Here is a 14,822-nt window from a genome sequence, read left to right on the forward strand (position 1 = left end):
TGCTTCAGTCAAATTCTCTAGAATGTGGATATTTTGCAGTAGAGAAGAAATGGGGAGATTTTGCAGTAGAGACAAAGATTAGATACTTAAAAACAAGTAAAATTGAGCTTCAATGGCAATAGGAGAATAGTAAGAGGAAGAGCACAGAGAACCTCCCTTGGAATTATCTAGCAAGAGAATTAGAGCAGAAGAAGTAAGAAGCAGAGGACTAATCTTATAAAGAGAGTAAGTTGTGTCAGATTAGGAGATAAGAAGGAATCTAAGGCTATGGAAAGAAAAAAAAAAGGAGTGCACAAATACACATTATGCGAGTACCAATGGGCCTAGCTGATTAGCAGAAGACCGTGAAGTTCCACAGCCATGTTGAAATGGAGAAATGAGGTAAAATAACTTCTGGAATAGGTCAGTGTGACATTTCCAATGTTTTATAGCGAAGCACATAAAGATATATAAGACAGGCAACTGATAAAGAGCCAACCAAAATGAACTTTGGAAAAAAATGTGGACACAAAGCAAAAGCAAAACACCTGGCCACCATAATAAAAAAAAAATGGTAATAATAATTGTCTACTTTTAAGCAGTGGCTAATTAATTTTAGGGCCAGAGGAGTTTTTCCCTTTACCTGACTCAAAAGAAATGTTCACAATACTCTTTTATTTGGAAATTGAAATGTCTTTATAGATTTCTAGTCCAACCTGATCAATGTACATATAAGGAAGCTGAAACCAAGAGAGGGGATATGACCCTCCCAAAGTCATAGGGAATTTATGACTGAACCATAATCCTTATGTGAACCAGGACTACCAGTCAGGCCCTCCAACCCTCCAGACCTGGGTCTTTTACTCATTCATCTTCTTGAGATCTTGACCTGAGATTCCATGACTCTGTGACTTTATGGTTCTAGAATCCCAAGACAAAGCCCAACAATGCCAGTGCCCCAGACAGCCTTGGGACACAATAAGAGCATGGTCTAGATTGAAGTACCAACTAAATAATTTTACACTTCAAAATATCAACTATACCATCATGGATTCAAACTCTGCACAACATCCTGTATTTATGGTATTTCCTCCGGAGGTCACTGCTTCAGAATTGCAGTCAATGAAAAATACAGTCACAGCCTATGACTCTACCATGCCCTTTTTAAAATGTTTTACTAAGAAAATAAAAATCTTTGGGGTAAGTAAGATTTGCCCCAATGTAAATGCTACTGAAGGCATGTTAGGAATGTAATATGTGTGTTCCCCAAAATTCATATTTGATGCCATAATCCCAACGTGATGGTATCTAGAGGCAGGGACTTTGTGGGATAATTATTTTATTAATAAGTAGGGGGTCAGAGTGCTAGGTTTCTTTGTGAGGATACAACAGAGAAGTCTATAGTCTATAAGTCAGAAGAGGGTCTTCACCAGAAACTGATTATTCTGGTAACCTGACCTCAGACTCTCAGTCTTCAGAACTGAGAGAAATAAATTTCTGTTTTTTATAAGTCACTGGGTCTATGATACTTGGTTAAAGCAGCCCAAGTTGACTAAGACAAGACATTGGTACCAAAAAGTAGGCTGCTGCTATAACAAATATTTTAAAATGTGAAAGCAGCTTTAGAGATGGGCAATGTGTAGAGGCTAGAAGAGTTTTGAAGTACATGCTAGAAGAAGCTGAGATTGCCCTGAAGGAACTGGTAAAAGGCAATTTTAGTGAGAGCTCACAAAGTAAAGAGGAGAGCTATATAGGAAGGCTCTATCAAGTGAACTTGACTGGACAGATTGAATATGGGGTGGTGTTACCCATAGAATATTCAAGTGGGGATGTTTGACAAGAGCTAAAAATATGAATCTGGAATTAAGGAAAATGATATTGTTTACAACTCAACTACATTAAGGTAATAGTTGCAATGGGAGTACGTGAGATTCCTCAGATGGAGGTGGATGGGAATGAAAGAGGGCAAGGACACAGATTCTTCTTTTGTATACCTTCCATTCTTCACGTAATTCTCATCAATCTTTCCCAGCATTCATCAAACCACTGCTTGGTGTGGTAGTGCATCACAAGTGTGGCATAGAGACAAAAAGTAGAAAAGATGGGGAGTGCTGTGAATCCTGGGACATGACAATACCTCCATAGGCTCAAAGAATGGGTCATTGACATAGGGTTTCTGACAGACCACTGCTATTTGAGACAATGCCTGCATGATGATTTAGAATTCAGTACTTTTCAAACTTTAACATTTATATACCACAGACTTGGTGGTTTCCCCCCAAGCTTTGTAAAGATGTAATTGACATATAACTTTGTAAAGTTCAAGTTGTATAATCTGATGGTTTGATACATATGCATATTGCAAAATGTTTACCATAATAGGGTTAGGTATCACATCTTTCACATAATTGCCATTTTTTGTTGTTGTATGCTGAGAACATTAAAACTCAACTCTCATAGTAACTTTCAAGCATAAAATACAGTGTTGTTAATTGTAGTCACCATGCTGTACCTTAGAGCTTGGGACTTAACTGAAAGTTTGTACCTTTTGACCAACATCTCCATATTCTCCCCAACCTCTGAGACTTTAACAACCACTATTCTACTCTCTGATTCTGTGAATTCAATGTCTTTAGATTCCACATACAAAGTACTTGTCTTTCTCTTACTCCACTTAGCATAATTTCTTCAAGGTCCATCTGTGTTATTGCAAATGGCAGAATTTTCTCTTTTATACTGAATTAGTGCCTGGTGCATGGATTCATGCACATTGTAAGGAAATTAATTGAAGGTGGCTGGTGGGGTGGGACTGGGTGAGACAGGCCAGTCACACCCTAGAACCAAACCTCCATGGTCCCTCCCCAGCCGGCTGCACCTGGGGTGGCGCCATGGCTCAGAGGCCAACTGTGGAGTGAGAGGGGTCCCTCTGGCAGTTGGGGTCCCTCAGCCTGGCCTGCTGGGTCAGGCTGAAATTGGCTCTTCAACATCCTCTCAGGGGTCCTGGACTGCAAGAAGGCAGTTCTCGGGTGACACACTCCAGAATCAGGCTCCCTCCTCTCTATTTCCAGGTGTGCACCAAGTCACTCCAGCTCAGCAGCTCCTGCATTGAGCTTCTGACCCCCTGGTACTCACTGAGCATCATAGTTATTGGTCGGATGGTCAGACGGTAACTTAGCCTTTTAGATAGATAGATAGATAGATAGATAGATAGATAGATAGATAGATAGTATTTAATTTTCTTTATCTACCTAGATTGTTCCCATATCTTATCTATTGTAAATAATGATGTGATAAATGCAATAGCACACATTTTTCTTTGAGGTGGTGATTACGTTTCCTTAGGATATATACCTAGAAGTGGGACTGCTGGACCATATAATAGCTCTATTTTGAATTTTAGCCTGGGGATTTTATTCAGTAAGTATAGGATTGTGCATAATAATTTGCACCTCTAATTCTTAGGTGATCCTAAGGCTGCCAATCCATTGACTACATCTTCAGGAGCATTGACTTAAATAAATTTTCTCATTATCAAATACCAAGTAGAGGGATCTGAAAATACCTGGGTACATAATAAAGAGGCTTCTACTACCCCTCTCTATTTATAAAAGAGGATAATTGCCATATCCATTTATCAAAAAGAGATCTAAATTTTCTAAAGGCGTTTTTCCATATTGTGTTCTTTTCCTCTCTTTACAGACTATCCAGATACTGCTTGGACTGATGAACTTTTCTTTTGGGATAATTTTCTTTTTCATGTTTGAAGAACCATACCCAAGGTTCCCCTTTATATTTGTTACAGGATATCCATTCTGGAGCTCCATTTTGGTGAGTATAGTAAATCAAGTTCAATGTGAAGCCATGTCAACAGGGATATTAGAGAATTCTTAGTTTTAAAATGAGCAATATACAGTTATATGATAGGCTTTGAAATGTCAAAATAAAAATGAGCCTTGTTGAAATTATTTCCCCATTAATTCATTAGTTACTGATATTCCATCATTGTGTCTTGAAGTTCCTTTGGGAATATTTCTTTGGGTCTTGAGGTTATTTGTCCATTCATTCATTCAAATGAATGAATGGACAAATAACAGGAGGCAGTTGGTCAATGTTTCTCTGTCATCCATGTTTCTAGCTCTCTATCTCTATCCCTCTCTATCCCTCTACCATCTGAGCCAGATACATAGAAGAAGGCAATTAGGATCCAAAGGTTAATAAAATACATGGGCCCTGATTATGAAAAACAGTGTGGCTACTCCTCTAAAAAATTAAAACAAGACCCAGCAATTTCACTTCTGGGAATATATCCAAAGGAAATAAAAACATTATGTCAAAGAGATATCTATAACCCCATATTCATAGCAGCACTATTTACAACAGCTAAGACATGGAAGGAAAAAAGCTGTGTTCTACAGAAAAATGGATAAAGAAGTTTGCACACACATAATAGAATTTTCTGTCATAAAAATGAGGATATCCTGCCAATTGTGACAACATAGATGAAACTTAAGATCATTATGCTAAGCAAAATAAGCTAGATAGAGAAATACAAATACTGTATGAACTCATTTAAATGTTTAATTAAAAGGGCGTAAGGGTAAAAAGGATTAAAGAGCATCAAATATACGATGAGGAAAGAATATTTGAATTTAGGTGGTGGGCACACAAAGCAATATACAGATGATGTCATAGAATTGAAACCTATATAATTAAAAAATATATATTTTTCACTTACTCCAGAGAGGAAGGGAGAGAGAGAGAGTCACAAAAACATTAATGATGAATCATTGATTGGCTGATTCCTACACACCCCACACCAAGGACTGAGTCCAAAACCAGGCATATGCCCTGACTAAGAATTGAACTGTGATCTCCTAGCTCATAGGCCAATACTCAACCACTGAGCCATGTCAGCTGAGCTGAAACCTATATAATTTTATTAACCAACATGATCCCTAAATTTTTAATTAAAACAAAAGTGGTCAGATTTGACATTACCAAGAGCAGGGATGGTGTCAAAGGACATAAACTCCCAATTATAAGATTAAAAAAGTACATGATGACTATTTAACACTGTTGTATAATATATATGATATATATTTTTTAATATATATTTTTTGATTTTTTACAGAGAAGAAGGGAGAGTGATAGAGAGCTAGAAACATGGATGACAGAGAAACATTGACCAACTGCCTCCTGTACACCCCCTACTGGGGATGGGCCCGCAACCAATGTACATGCCCTTTGACCGGAATAAAACCTGAGACCTTTCAGTCCGCAGGCCGTTGCTCTATCCACTGAGCCAAACTGGATATGGCAATATATATCATATTTTTAAGAGGGTACCTCCTAAAAGTCCTCATCACGAGAAAAAAAATATATTTTCTTTATTTTCCCTTTTTGTTTTGTATTTAAATGAGAAGATGGATGCTAACTAAAGTTATTATGGTGATCATTTAATGATATATGTAAGATCATTATGCTCACACCCTAAACTTATATAGTGATGTATGCCAATTATCTATACAAATAAAAATGTAATATGTAAATTGGTCAGGATGCCCTCACAGTAACGACCAAACAGCAGGCTGTGTGGGGTGACCAGGTCAACGGGAGGGGGGGGGGGAGAGGGACAGTTGGGGGTGACCAGGCTGGTGTAGGGGGTAGTTGAAGGCAACCAGGCCAGCAGGGGGGTGCAGTTGGGGGTGACCAGGCTGGCAGTGGGGGCAGTAAAGGGTGAACAGGTCAGCAGTGTGGCAGTTAGGGACAATCACCAGGCAGACAGGAAGGTGAGCAGTTAAGAGCTAGCAGTCCTGGATTGTTTAGACCCTACCCCTAGCACATACCCTGAGGGGTCCTGGACTGGAGAGGGTGCAGGCTGAGCTGAGGGGACTCCCCCTCCCCCTGTGCACGAATTTTGTTTCTCAATAAAACTGGGAGAAAACAAAAAACAACCAAACAAAAATAAAACATGAAAAAATTACCATGCGGTGTGATGAATGGTGACAGAGGACACACAAGCTGTCTCTATAGGAAAAGCACTTAAAAAATAGAAGGAAGTTTTCCTAGAGATATTCTAGCTTGACTAAGTTTGAAGAATTTTAATCAGATGAAGACACATGGAGGAAGGGAGTGGGGGGTGGTTGGGTGTAAGAGGTAGGGTGTTTTGCTGTATGTCAAGGGAAAAACATGAAAAACATAAGAGAAAAACTTAAAGTATGGGGAACGCTTTTTATTCTGTAAGAGTTCAGTGCAGAGAGTAAGAGGGGAGGAATGAGGTTGAAGAAATACCACACAATGAACTAGAAATTAAAAAATGGATAAACTGTGATCAAATTTGAAATTTCTCTTAGACAATGATCCGACCACTATGACTTATCACAATAAAAATTTTAGTATTTTTATATAAATCCCAGATTATTAGCTGCAACTCTGCTTTTGTTACCATCCAAGAGAACACATCAGATTGCACATAGGTAGAAAGGATGTTTTCTACAGAAATGATGGAATCTGATCTTATTGGTTGTAAATTGAATTGACATCAGTATGTCATGATGTCTGCAATAGCTATAAAAGAAAGATGGTTGAGAAAAATGAAATCTCAGTAAAGTTTAAAAAAATTCTCATGTTCAAATAAATAGTTAAAGCTAAATCAAATATCTAGTCCAATATTTTGTTCACTATTCATTTATGGACAACCCATACAAGGCATCTCACCTTTTTTACTCCTCTGTTGGCCTGTGAAAGGGACATGTACAAATCTATCCTCTGAGAACTCTTTATGTCCATCACTAAGATATGTATTCTTTCTAACAGTTCATTTATTCTGGAGCCTGCCTAATTGCATTGGAAAGAAAAGGCACACAAACTGTGGTGAGTTATATTTCCCCTTTATTAAAACAGTATTTATAACTTTGAAATAATTCCTTTGAGTCTTGACAATGAATTTGGAAAATCATTAAGCCACTATAACTCCAAAAACTGATAATTATTTATATTAATCAATGTTATTTGCTTACTTTTTTCATAGAATCATAAAACATTAGAGCCAAAAGCAAGTTTCCTAGGTCATCCAGTTTAATTCTGATTTTATATATAGACATCAAGGCATAGATTAAATGACTTGTCCAAGTTCTTCAGCCAAAGGGAAGATGGTATTATTACAGTATCTCACTCATTCTTTTTTTATTTTTTATTATTGCTAATACTCACCAGAGGATATTTTTCCATTGATTTTTTAGAGAGAGTGATTTTAGAGAGAGTGGAAGGGCAGACTGATAGAACCCTCTCACATTGATTGGTTGCCCCCTGCATGCTCCCCAGCCTGCAACCGAAGTATGTGCCCTTGACAAGAATCGATCTCAAGACCCTTCAGCCCGTGGGCCAACATAAGTATTTCTGTTGCCTACTGCATACCAGACACTTTGACAGGCAGTCATTTGACACTTATATGATAGGCACACTATGTAAATGGCATAATTTAACCTGATATGCAGAATCAGAAAATAAATGTGTTAATGAATGCAAAACTTTAACTTACAGATAAACTATAAGCAGCATATTTTTTTTTACTTTTCTCAAATAATCAATGCTATGAGATATTAATAAGCCAATAAGTTATTTTCAGCAAAGAATGACACTAATACATACACACACACACACACACACACACACACACACACACACACACACACTAGAAGCCCGGTGAACGAAATTTGTGCACAGGGGCTGGGGATATCCTTCAGCCCAGCCTGCACCCTCTCCAATCTGGGACCCCTCAAGGGTCCAGGACTGCTGGCTCCCAACTGCTCTCCTGCCTGCCTTCCTGATTTCCCCTAAACACTTCTGTCTGCCAGCCTGATCACCCCCTAACCATTCCCATGCCAGCCTGATTGATGTCTAATTGCTCCCCTGCCAGCCTGGTCACCTCTTGATTGCCTCCAACTGCCCTCCCCTGTTGGCCATCTCGTGCTGGCCATCTTGTGTCAACATGGGGGCAGGATCTTTGACCACATGGGGGCAGCCATCTTGTGTGTTGGAGTGATGGTCAATCTGCATATTACTTTTTTATTAGATAGGATAGAGGCCTGGTGCACAGGTGGGAGCCAGCTGGTTTGCCCTGAAGGGTGTCCTGGATCAGGGTGGGGGCTCCCTTGGGGAGTGGGGTGGCCCTAGTGAGGGGCCTGTGGTGGTTTGCAGGCTGGCCATGCCCCCTATTGACCCAAGTAGAGGCCCTGGTATCTGGAATTTATTTACCTTCTACAATTGAAACTTTGTAGCCTGGAGCAGAGCCAAGCTTCCTGTTTGGATTTGTTTACCTTCTATAATTAAAATTTTGTAGCCTTGAGTAGAGGTCTAAGCCAGCAAGGGCAGGCAAAAAGATTGGCTTCCTTTGTTGCTTGGGAAACCCAAGCCTCCCTCCTGTTCTTTGTGCCTGTAGCCATCTTGGTTGGGTTTATTTGCATAGTTGCTCTGATTGGCTGGTGGGAGTGGCTTGTGGGTGTAACGAAGTGATGGTTAATTTATATATTCTCTTTTATTAGGTAGGATGTGTGTGTGTTAAATATATATAATATATAGTATACAATATATATAGTATAGTATATAGTATACAATATATACAATATAGTATATACATACATACAAATATATATATGATGTATATATGTGTTATATATATATATATATATATATATATATATATATATATATAATATATAATATATAATATATAGTATACAGCAGTGTTTCCCAAAGTGTGGTACGCGTACCCCCAGGGGTATGGGAAGAGTTTGGTGGGGGTATGTGTTGCACTGGAGTTTGGTGGAGATATGCACTGCACCGTGCTTAGCTGCACCTAATTCTACATTCTCATGAGTATGAGGGGTACTCAGCATTACGAAAATTATAGAAGGGGTACACATATGTCAAAAGTTTGGGAAACACTGGTATACAGTATACTAGTATATGTTAGATATATATGTAATATATGTATAAGTATAATATATATATTAAACAGAGTCATAAATAAGTTTGATCAGAGCATCAAAATGCAATGTGGCTATCGCTAAGAACTTTTATTGTCCAGTGTGTACCTCTCCCCCTAATTAAATAGGATTTAAATTAGGCACAGATTATGGGGGCTGGAAGGATTATTAAAAGTTCACTGGTTCCCCTTATTCTGTAGATGAAGACCTGAAGCCCAGTTAGGTGAAAGGTCATTCATAAGATGATATGGCTGCTTAGTAGCATTGTAGTGCTGAGACCAAAATCCTGCTGCCCAGTCTCCTCACCCATTGTTTTGTCTATAGACTCAGATGGAGCCTGGTAATTGTGTTATGTTTTTACTCTCTTTCAGATGAGGATGAGCCAAACAATGAATTGTTTTAGTGTCCTGGCAGCAATAGTTGGAATCATTCTCCTTGTACTTGGTTTCATTCTAGATCGAAACTACCTTTGTGGCTATTCTGGAGAAGTTAGTGAGTGTAAGGCTGTTAACACCCTATTCATTGTAAGTATGCTGCATTTTTTAGGGTGAGGAGTAATGTGTTTAATCATAAAGACTTATTAGAACCTAATCAGCACCATCCAAATAATGTTGCAGACAAATGTATTATTTAATTCACAAACATGTAAGAAATAATAGCATCTAATAGGCATTCAACCAGGCATTTAGAATAGAACAATAAATGTATTATTACCCCAACTTGAGAAATTCACAGATGAATACAGAAGATAAAACATATGTATCAATGAGAATAATATATAAAAAAGTGATATATTAGAAGAAAAATCAGGTATAACAATATGGTAGTAGTTATAGCCCTGGATGCACATTAGAATCATGAGTGGAGCGTTTTTATGGTTTTGGTTTTAATATTTAGACTGGGTTTCTGACAAAACATGATAGATTGAAAACAGGCATTTATTTCTGCTCTTCTGAACTTAGTATAAAGGCACGTAAAAGATATTAATTTTCATGGAGAGAGAAAATAGCCAGTAAGATCCATAAAAATTGCTGAGAAATTTGAAAACTAATCATCTAAGAAAAAGGGGATCCTAATAGAAAGGGATCCATAAATTTTCATATGGAAGATTTGAAGGAACAGAATGTATTGGACCACAGAAAACAGGGGAGAAGAGAATAGATTAATTTTGGTAATAGTAAAATGAGATGTGTGAATTGATCCTAGTCTAGAAACAAAGAAAAATGCATTAAAAAACAAACAAACCCACACTTTGTCGAAACCAGTTTGGCTCAGTGGATAGGGCATTGGCCTGTGGACTGAAAGGTCCCAGGTTTGAGTCCAGTCAAGGGCATGTACCTTGGATGTGGGCACATCCCCAATAGGGATTGTGCAAGAGGCAGCTGATCGATGATTCTCTCTCATCGATGTTTCTAGCTTTCCATCCCTCTCTCTTCCTCTATGTAAAAAATCAATAAAATATATATATTTAAAAACCCACACTTTTTAAAAACAACTTAAAAGCATTGAAAAGCTGCTAAATCACCTGAATCACCTACCTCATTTTTTTTTTTTTAGAAGAAAGCTTAATCTGAAATCTGCCAATAAAATACCAAAGAGCAATAAAGCTTCTATACCTCAAGAAAATTTGCCAATGTTGCCCATTTGGAATCTGATTCTAGTCTAAGTGCATTAAGAAGAAAGAAATGAAGACCTGTGCAATGTTGTGCTCTGCACAGTAGGGTACCACACTGTGCTGTGCTATGTAGTACTGTGCTAAAATATTTGTATATTGCAATGAGCCTCTACTAATTTGCTTTGTAAGCATTAGCTACATTTGATATGTGGGGGAACTTTCTTATCTGGACATTGTTAGCTCGTTATCATCTGAAAAACCATTATTGTACTAATACCTTGATGCTTTCATTTTTTTTCTTCTGTTACAGGGAATTTTGATTATGCTGGTAGTCTTCAGCACCACTGAACTACTCATTGCTATATTTTACTCAATTTTTAGCAGGTCCTTTGACTGCTGTGATTGTGAGGAATGGTGTTGAAAATCACTGTGCAAATAAAGAAGTGAGATAATATCATGGAGAGATTAATTATGTTTGTGAGAAACAGCCAAAAGGAACATAGGATGTTAAAGCTTGTAACTCTGTGAAGCAAAGGGGAGGGACTCAGGGGAATGGGGCTGGGGAAAATTTCGACTGATAAAATACATCCGCGTCTTTGAAATGTCATTTCCTCCTCTCCCAGAATCACATGGTCACTTTGGTGTCACCTCCTCTGTCAGTCATGCATTCACTGAAGCAGTGTGGTGTTGCTGCTGCAACAAACAGATAAAGGAATCAGAGTCCAGGGTGTGCAGAAACCAGGTCCTACTTATTTCACCAGGAGGCTCTATCTCCAAGAGGCTCATGCCCTATTGTCCTGTACACAGATGAGTTATGGGAAGAATGTCTTGGCCCCCAAATTTTACAATGATCATGCAGTATCAATATTATCAACTTATAACTACAATAGTAACAATAATGAGGAAAAATATTGGTAAAAGTCAGTACAATGTTCCAAGCACTGTATGTTGTGTTTTATGTATGTGACTCATTTAACCTCACAAAAAATTCTAAGAGACAAATTTTATTATGAAACTCATTTTATGGACAAGGAAGCTGGCACACAGAGAAGGTAAGTTATGTACCCAAGGTCAATTACAAGGGCAGAGCCATGATATCAACAGACAGTGTGTCTCCAGGGCCCAAGATCTTAATACATATACCGACATCTTTGAAATTTTTGCTCTCAGAACCCCTCTTATACTTTAAAGACTCATTACATAATGCTACAATTAAACCTTTATTAACATAACTATATTTTTCAAAATATAAAAATAGTGTGGAGAGTGGCACTGATAAAAAGTTTTACAAGTCTATTTTTATAGGCTACTTAAAATTCTTTTCTCTTTTTTTTAGCTTTATTGAGTCATAGTTTGTTTTCAAAAATTGTACATTAATGTATGCATACTCCCAATATCATCACCATAACCAAGATACTAAACATATTCATCACCTCCAAAAATTTCCTTGTATTCTTTTGTTATGTTTTTATTTTGCTTTTGTTTTTGGTATGAACACAACATGAAATTTGTCCTCAGAATATTTTACAGTGCACAATACCATATTATTAGCTGTAAGTGCCCTATTGTACAGAAAATTCCTAAAATTTATTCATTCTCATAAAAAAACTTTATGCCCATTGAAAAACAAATCCCCATGTAACTTTACTGTCTATTTACATCACCTGAAGAACTTTTATAAACCCAATGCACCACATACTACAACAAACCAATGAAATCAGAATGTGATGAGAACTGGACACCAATAATTTTCAAAGATCTCCAGGTAACTCCAATGCAAAGGTTAGGGACCACCATTTCTCTTAATGGGAGATGAGCAGACTCTCTTAACTTCTTTTGAGTTCAACCTATTGTGACATCTCCTGTGGGCCGTGGAGAATACCACTGCAAACTCATGGGAAGAGGTTAGTAGGTCTTAGGATCATTATGAAATTTTGTTCTGAGTTCACAGGTCCCCAACCCCCTAAAAGTGCCTCAAGGACTCCAGAAGTTCCCCAGACCACACTTTAAGGACAGCTGCCTTATAGAGCTCGCTCTTCTGCCATCTCATTTAATTGTCATGACAGTCCCGAGAGGTTTGATTGACGTATGCCACATACATAAAAACTGAAATTCAACATGGTTAACTTTCCTGAGACCACAAAGGGGAATTAGAACCAGGATTTGAAGCAAGATCTCCAACTACAAATCCCATTGTCCTAAGCTTGTATTGGCATAAAAGTACTTGGCACATTCAAAGAAAGAAACTATCTGGCTTTCATTTTTGCTGTGAGCTGGAAAGAGATCAGCCTATAGGTGGGGATGGGGAAATGAAGTTCTGATGAAAAATATGTTTTTTAAATATTTATTTTTAAATATTTCCACTGGAGTGAGGTTCTGATAAAGAAAAAAATATATTTGGTGACAGCTGAGTGAGGTTCAGATGTGTAAGGTTTGAGATAGATTTAAGGGTGAAAAGCTTTTACCTCACGGTCAGGACTTTTAAGTCAGACCTAGTTTTAAATATCAGTTGACTTGAACAAATTAACCTCCATAAGCTTTAAATTTCTAGTTTAAAATACAATAATACCTCCCAGGTGGGTTTCCATGAGGGGTAAGTGAACAATGTAAACTGGTTTTATCAGTGCCTGGAACTTAAAAATCACTTAGGAAATGGGTACATTTTCATTTAAATTTATATTTGATGTTTTCTTGCTTTCCAAAATCACACTTTATCACTTACTCATGACTATGGGTGAGTTTCCCCCACTTCCTGAACATTCATTTCCACTGATTATAAAACAGAATCAAATTATAGTCTTGCCGGACCAGTTTGGCTCAATGGATAGAGCGTCGGCTTGGGGACTGAAGGGTCCTGGGTTCGATTCCGGTCAAGGGCATATACCTTGGTTCCGGGCATATCCCAGTAGGGGGTGTGCAAGAGGCAGCTGATCAATGACTCTCTCTCATCGATGTTTCTAACTATCTCTCTCCCTTTCTGTATAAAAATCAATAATATATATATATATATTTAAAAAATTATAGTCTTATATGGACAATGCTTGGCATATAAATAGGTATTCAACCGATGTAACTTTCCTAACTGTCAAAAATGTAAAGTAGTCCCCCAGGACAGAAAGAGGACCTCTTAAACTACAAAGCTCTTAAGTACTCAAATCTACATTTTCCTGAGTTTTAATTATTTATAAGTATAACATTGGGATTTTTCAACTTGTAACCAAGTTCTATTTGCAACTTGGTAGGGAGGGGGGTAAAGGGTAAAAGCCGACAAATACTCTGCGCAGCCAGATTATTATGATCTCTGAATGCATAACAATCTAGGTGAAAGTTTATTTAAGTTCAAATTAAAGTTTATTTAGGAGCAATCACTCTTGTAGCCACCTAAGTTTGAAAAACACACTCCAAAAAACAGAGTAGCAAACACTCCAAGAAAGAGTTGGGAAAAGTAGGGCCTACACAGAGACAAGGATATGAAGATTCAGGTGTGCAACCCTAATTTGAGCCTCACTGATGGTATTTTCCAAGTCTGACACTGCTACCATGCTCACTGAAATGAAGGCACATCTCTATGTCTGCTCAACATCCTGGACCCAAACCTCAGGCCTCATAATCACCCACAACTCAGACCCTATGAAATTACTGTCTCTGTCACCAATAACTCAAGCAGATACTCAAAGATCCATAACCAGAATATTGAATGGATAGGTGGCAAAGCTGATGCATACTTGATGACAATAAGTTCTCCATTCAAGTGGTAGCCTATTCCACTGATGAACTACTCCTGGGTAACATTTTTAATTTTAAAATTTTTCTTTTTTAAAATATATTTTATTGCCGAAACTGGTTTGGCTCAATGGATAGAGCGTCGGCTTGGGGACTGAAAGGTCCCAGGTTCTATTCCGGTCAAAGGCATGTACCTTGGTTGTGGGCATATCCTCAGTAGGGGGTGTGCAAGAGGCAGCTGATCGATGACTCTCTCATCGATGTTTCTAACTCTCTATCTCTCTCCCTTCCTCACTGTACAAAATCAATAAAATATATATTTAAAAAAAATAAAAAAGATAAAATATATTTTATTGACTTGTTTACAGAGAGGAAAGGAGAGGGATAGAGAGCTAGAAATATCGATGAGATATAAACATCGACCAGCTGCCTACAATTAAGGTACATGCCCTTGATGGGAATCTATCCTGGGACCTTTGAGTCTACAGGCCGATGCTCTATCCACTGGAGCCAAACCG

At 37.9% G+C, this 14,822-nt stretch overlaps 1 protein-coding gene across 1 annotated transcript; it reads left to right on the forward strand.

The window, feature by feature from the left end:
- The first annotated feature begins 1,026 nt into the window (after positions 1-1,026).
- On the forward strand, positions 1,027-11,002 carry LOC118713545 (membrane-spanning 4-domains subfamily A member 5). Its single transcript, XM_036428238.1, has 5 exons — positions 1,027-1,179; positions 3,679-3,807; positions 6,796-6,852; positions 9,338-9,490; positions 10,892-11,002. Exons 1-5 carry the CDS (start codon positions 1,027-1,029, stop codon positions 11,000-11,002), a joined length of 603 nt encoding a protein of 200 aa, XP_036284131.1.
- The last annotated feature ends 3,820 nt before the right edge of the window (positions 11,003-14,822 follow it).

Source organism: Pipistrellus kuhlii, unplaced genomic scaffold (assembly GCF_014108245.1).
Source record: "Pipistrellus kuhlii isolate mPipKuh1 unplaced genomic scaffold, mPipKuh1.p scaffold_m20_p_9, whole genome shotgun sequence".
Classification (NCBI taxonomy): Eukaryota; Metazoa; Chordata; class Mammalia; order Chiroptera; family Vespertilionidae; genus Pipistrellus; species Pipistrellus kuhlii.

Bases quoted from the DNA above. Each gene is read 5' to 3' on its own strand.
- LOC118713545 (XM_036428238.1), top strand. From the start codon at position 1,027: ATGGATTCAAACTCTGCACAACATCCTGTATTTATGGTATTTCCTCCG. The intron at 6,853-9,337 runs GTGAGTTATATT...ACTCTCTTTCAG, and splicing joins GAAAAGGCACACAAACTGTG to ATGAGGATGAGCCAAACAAT. The intron at 9,491-10,891 runs GTAAGTATGCTG...CTTCTGTTACAG, and splicing joins CTGTTAACACCCTATTCATT to GGAATTTTGATTATGCTGGT.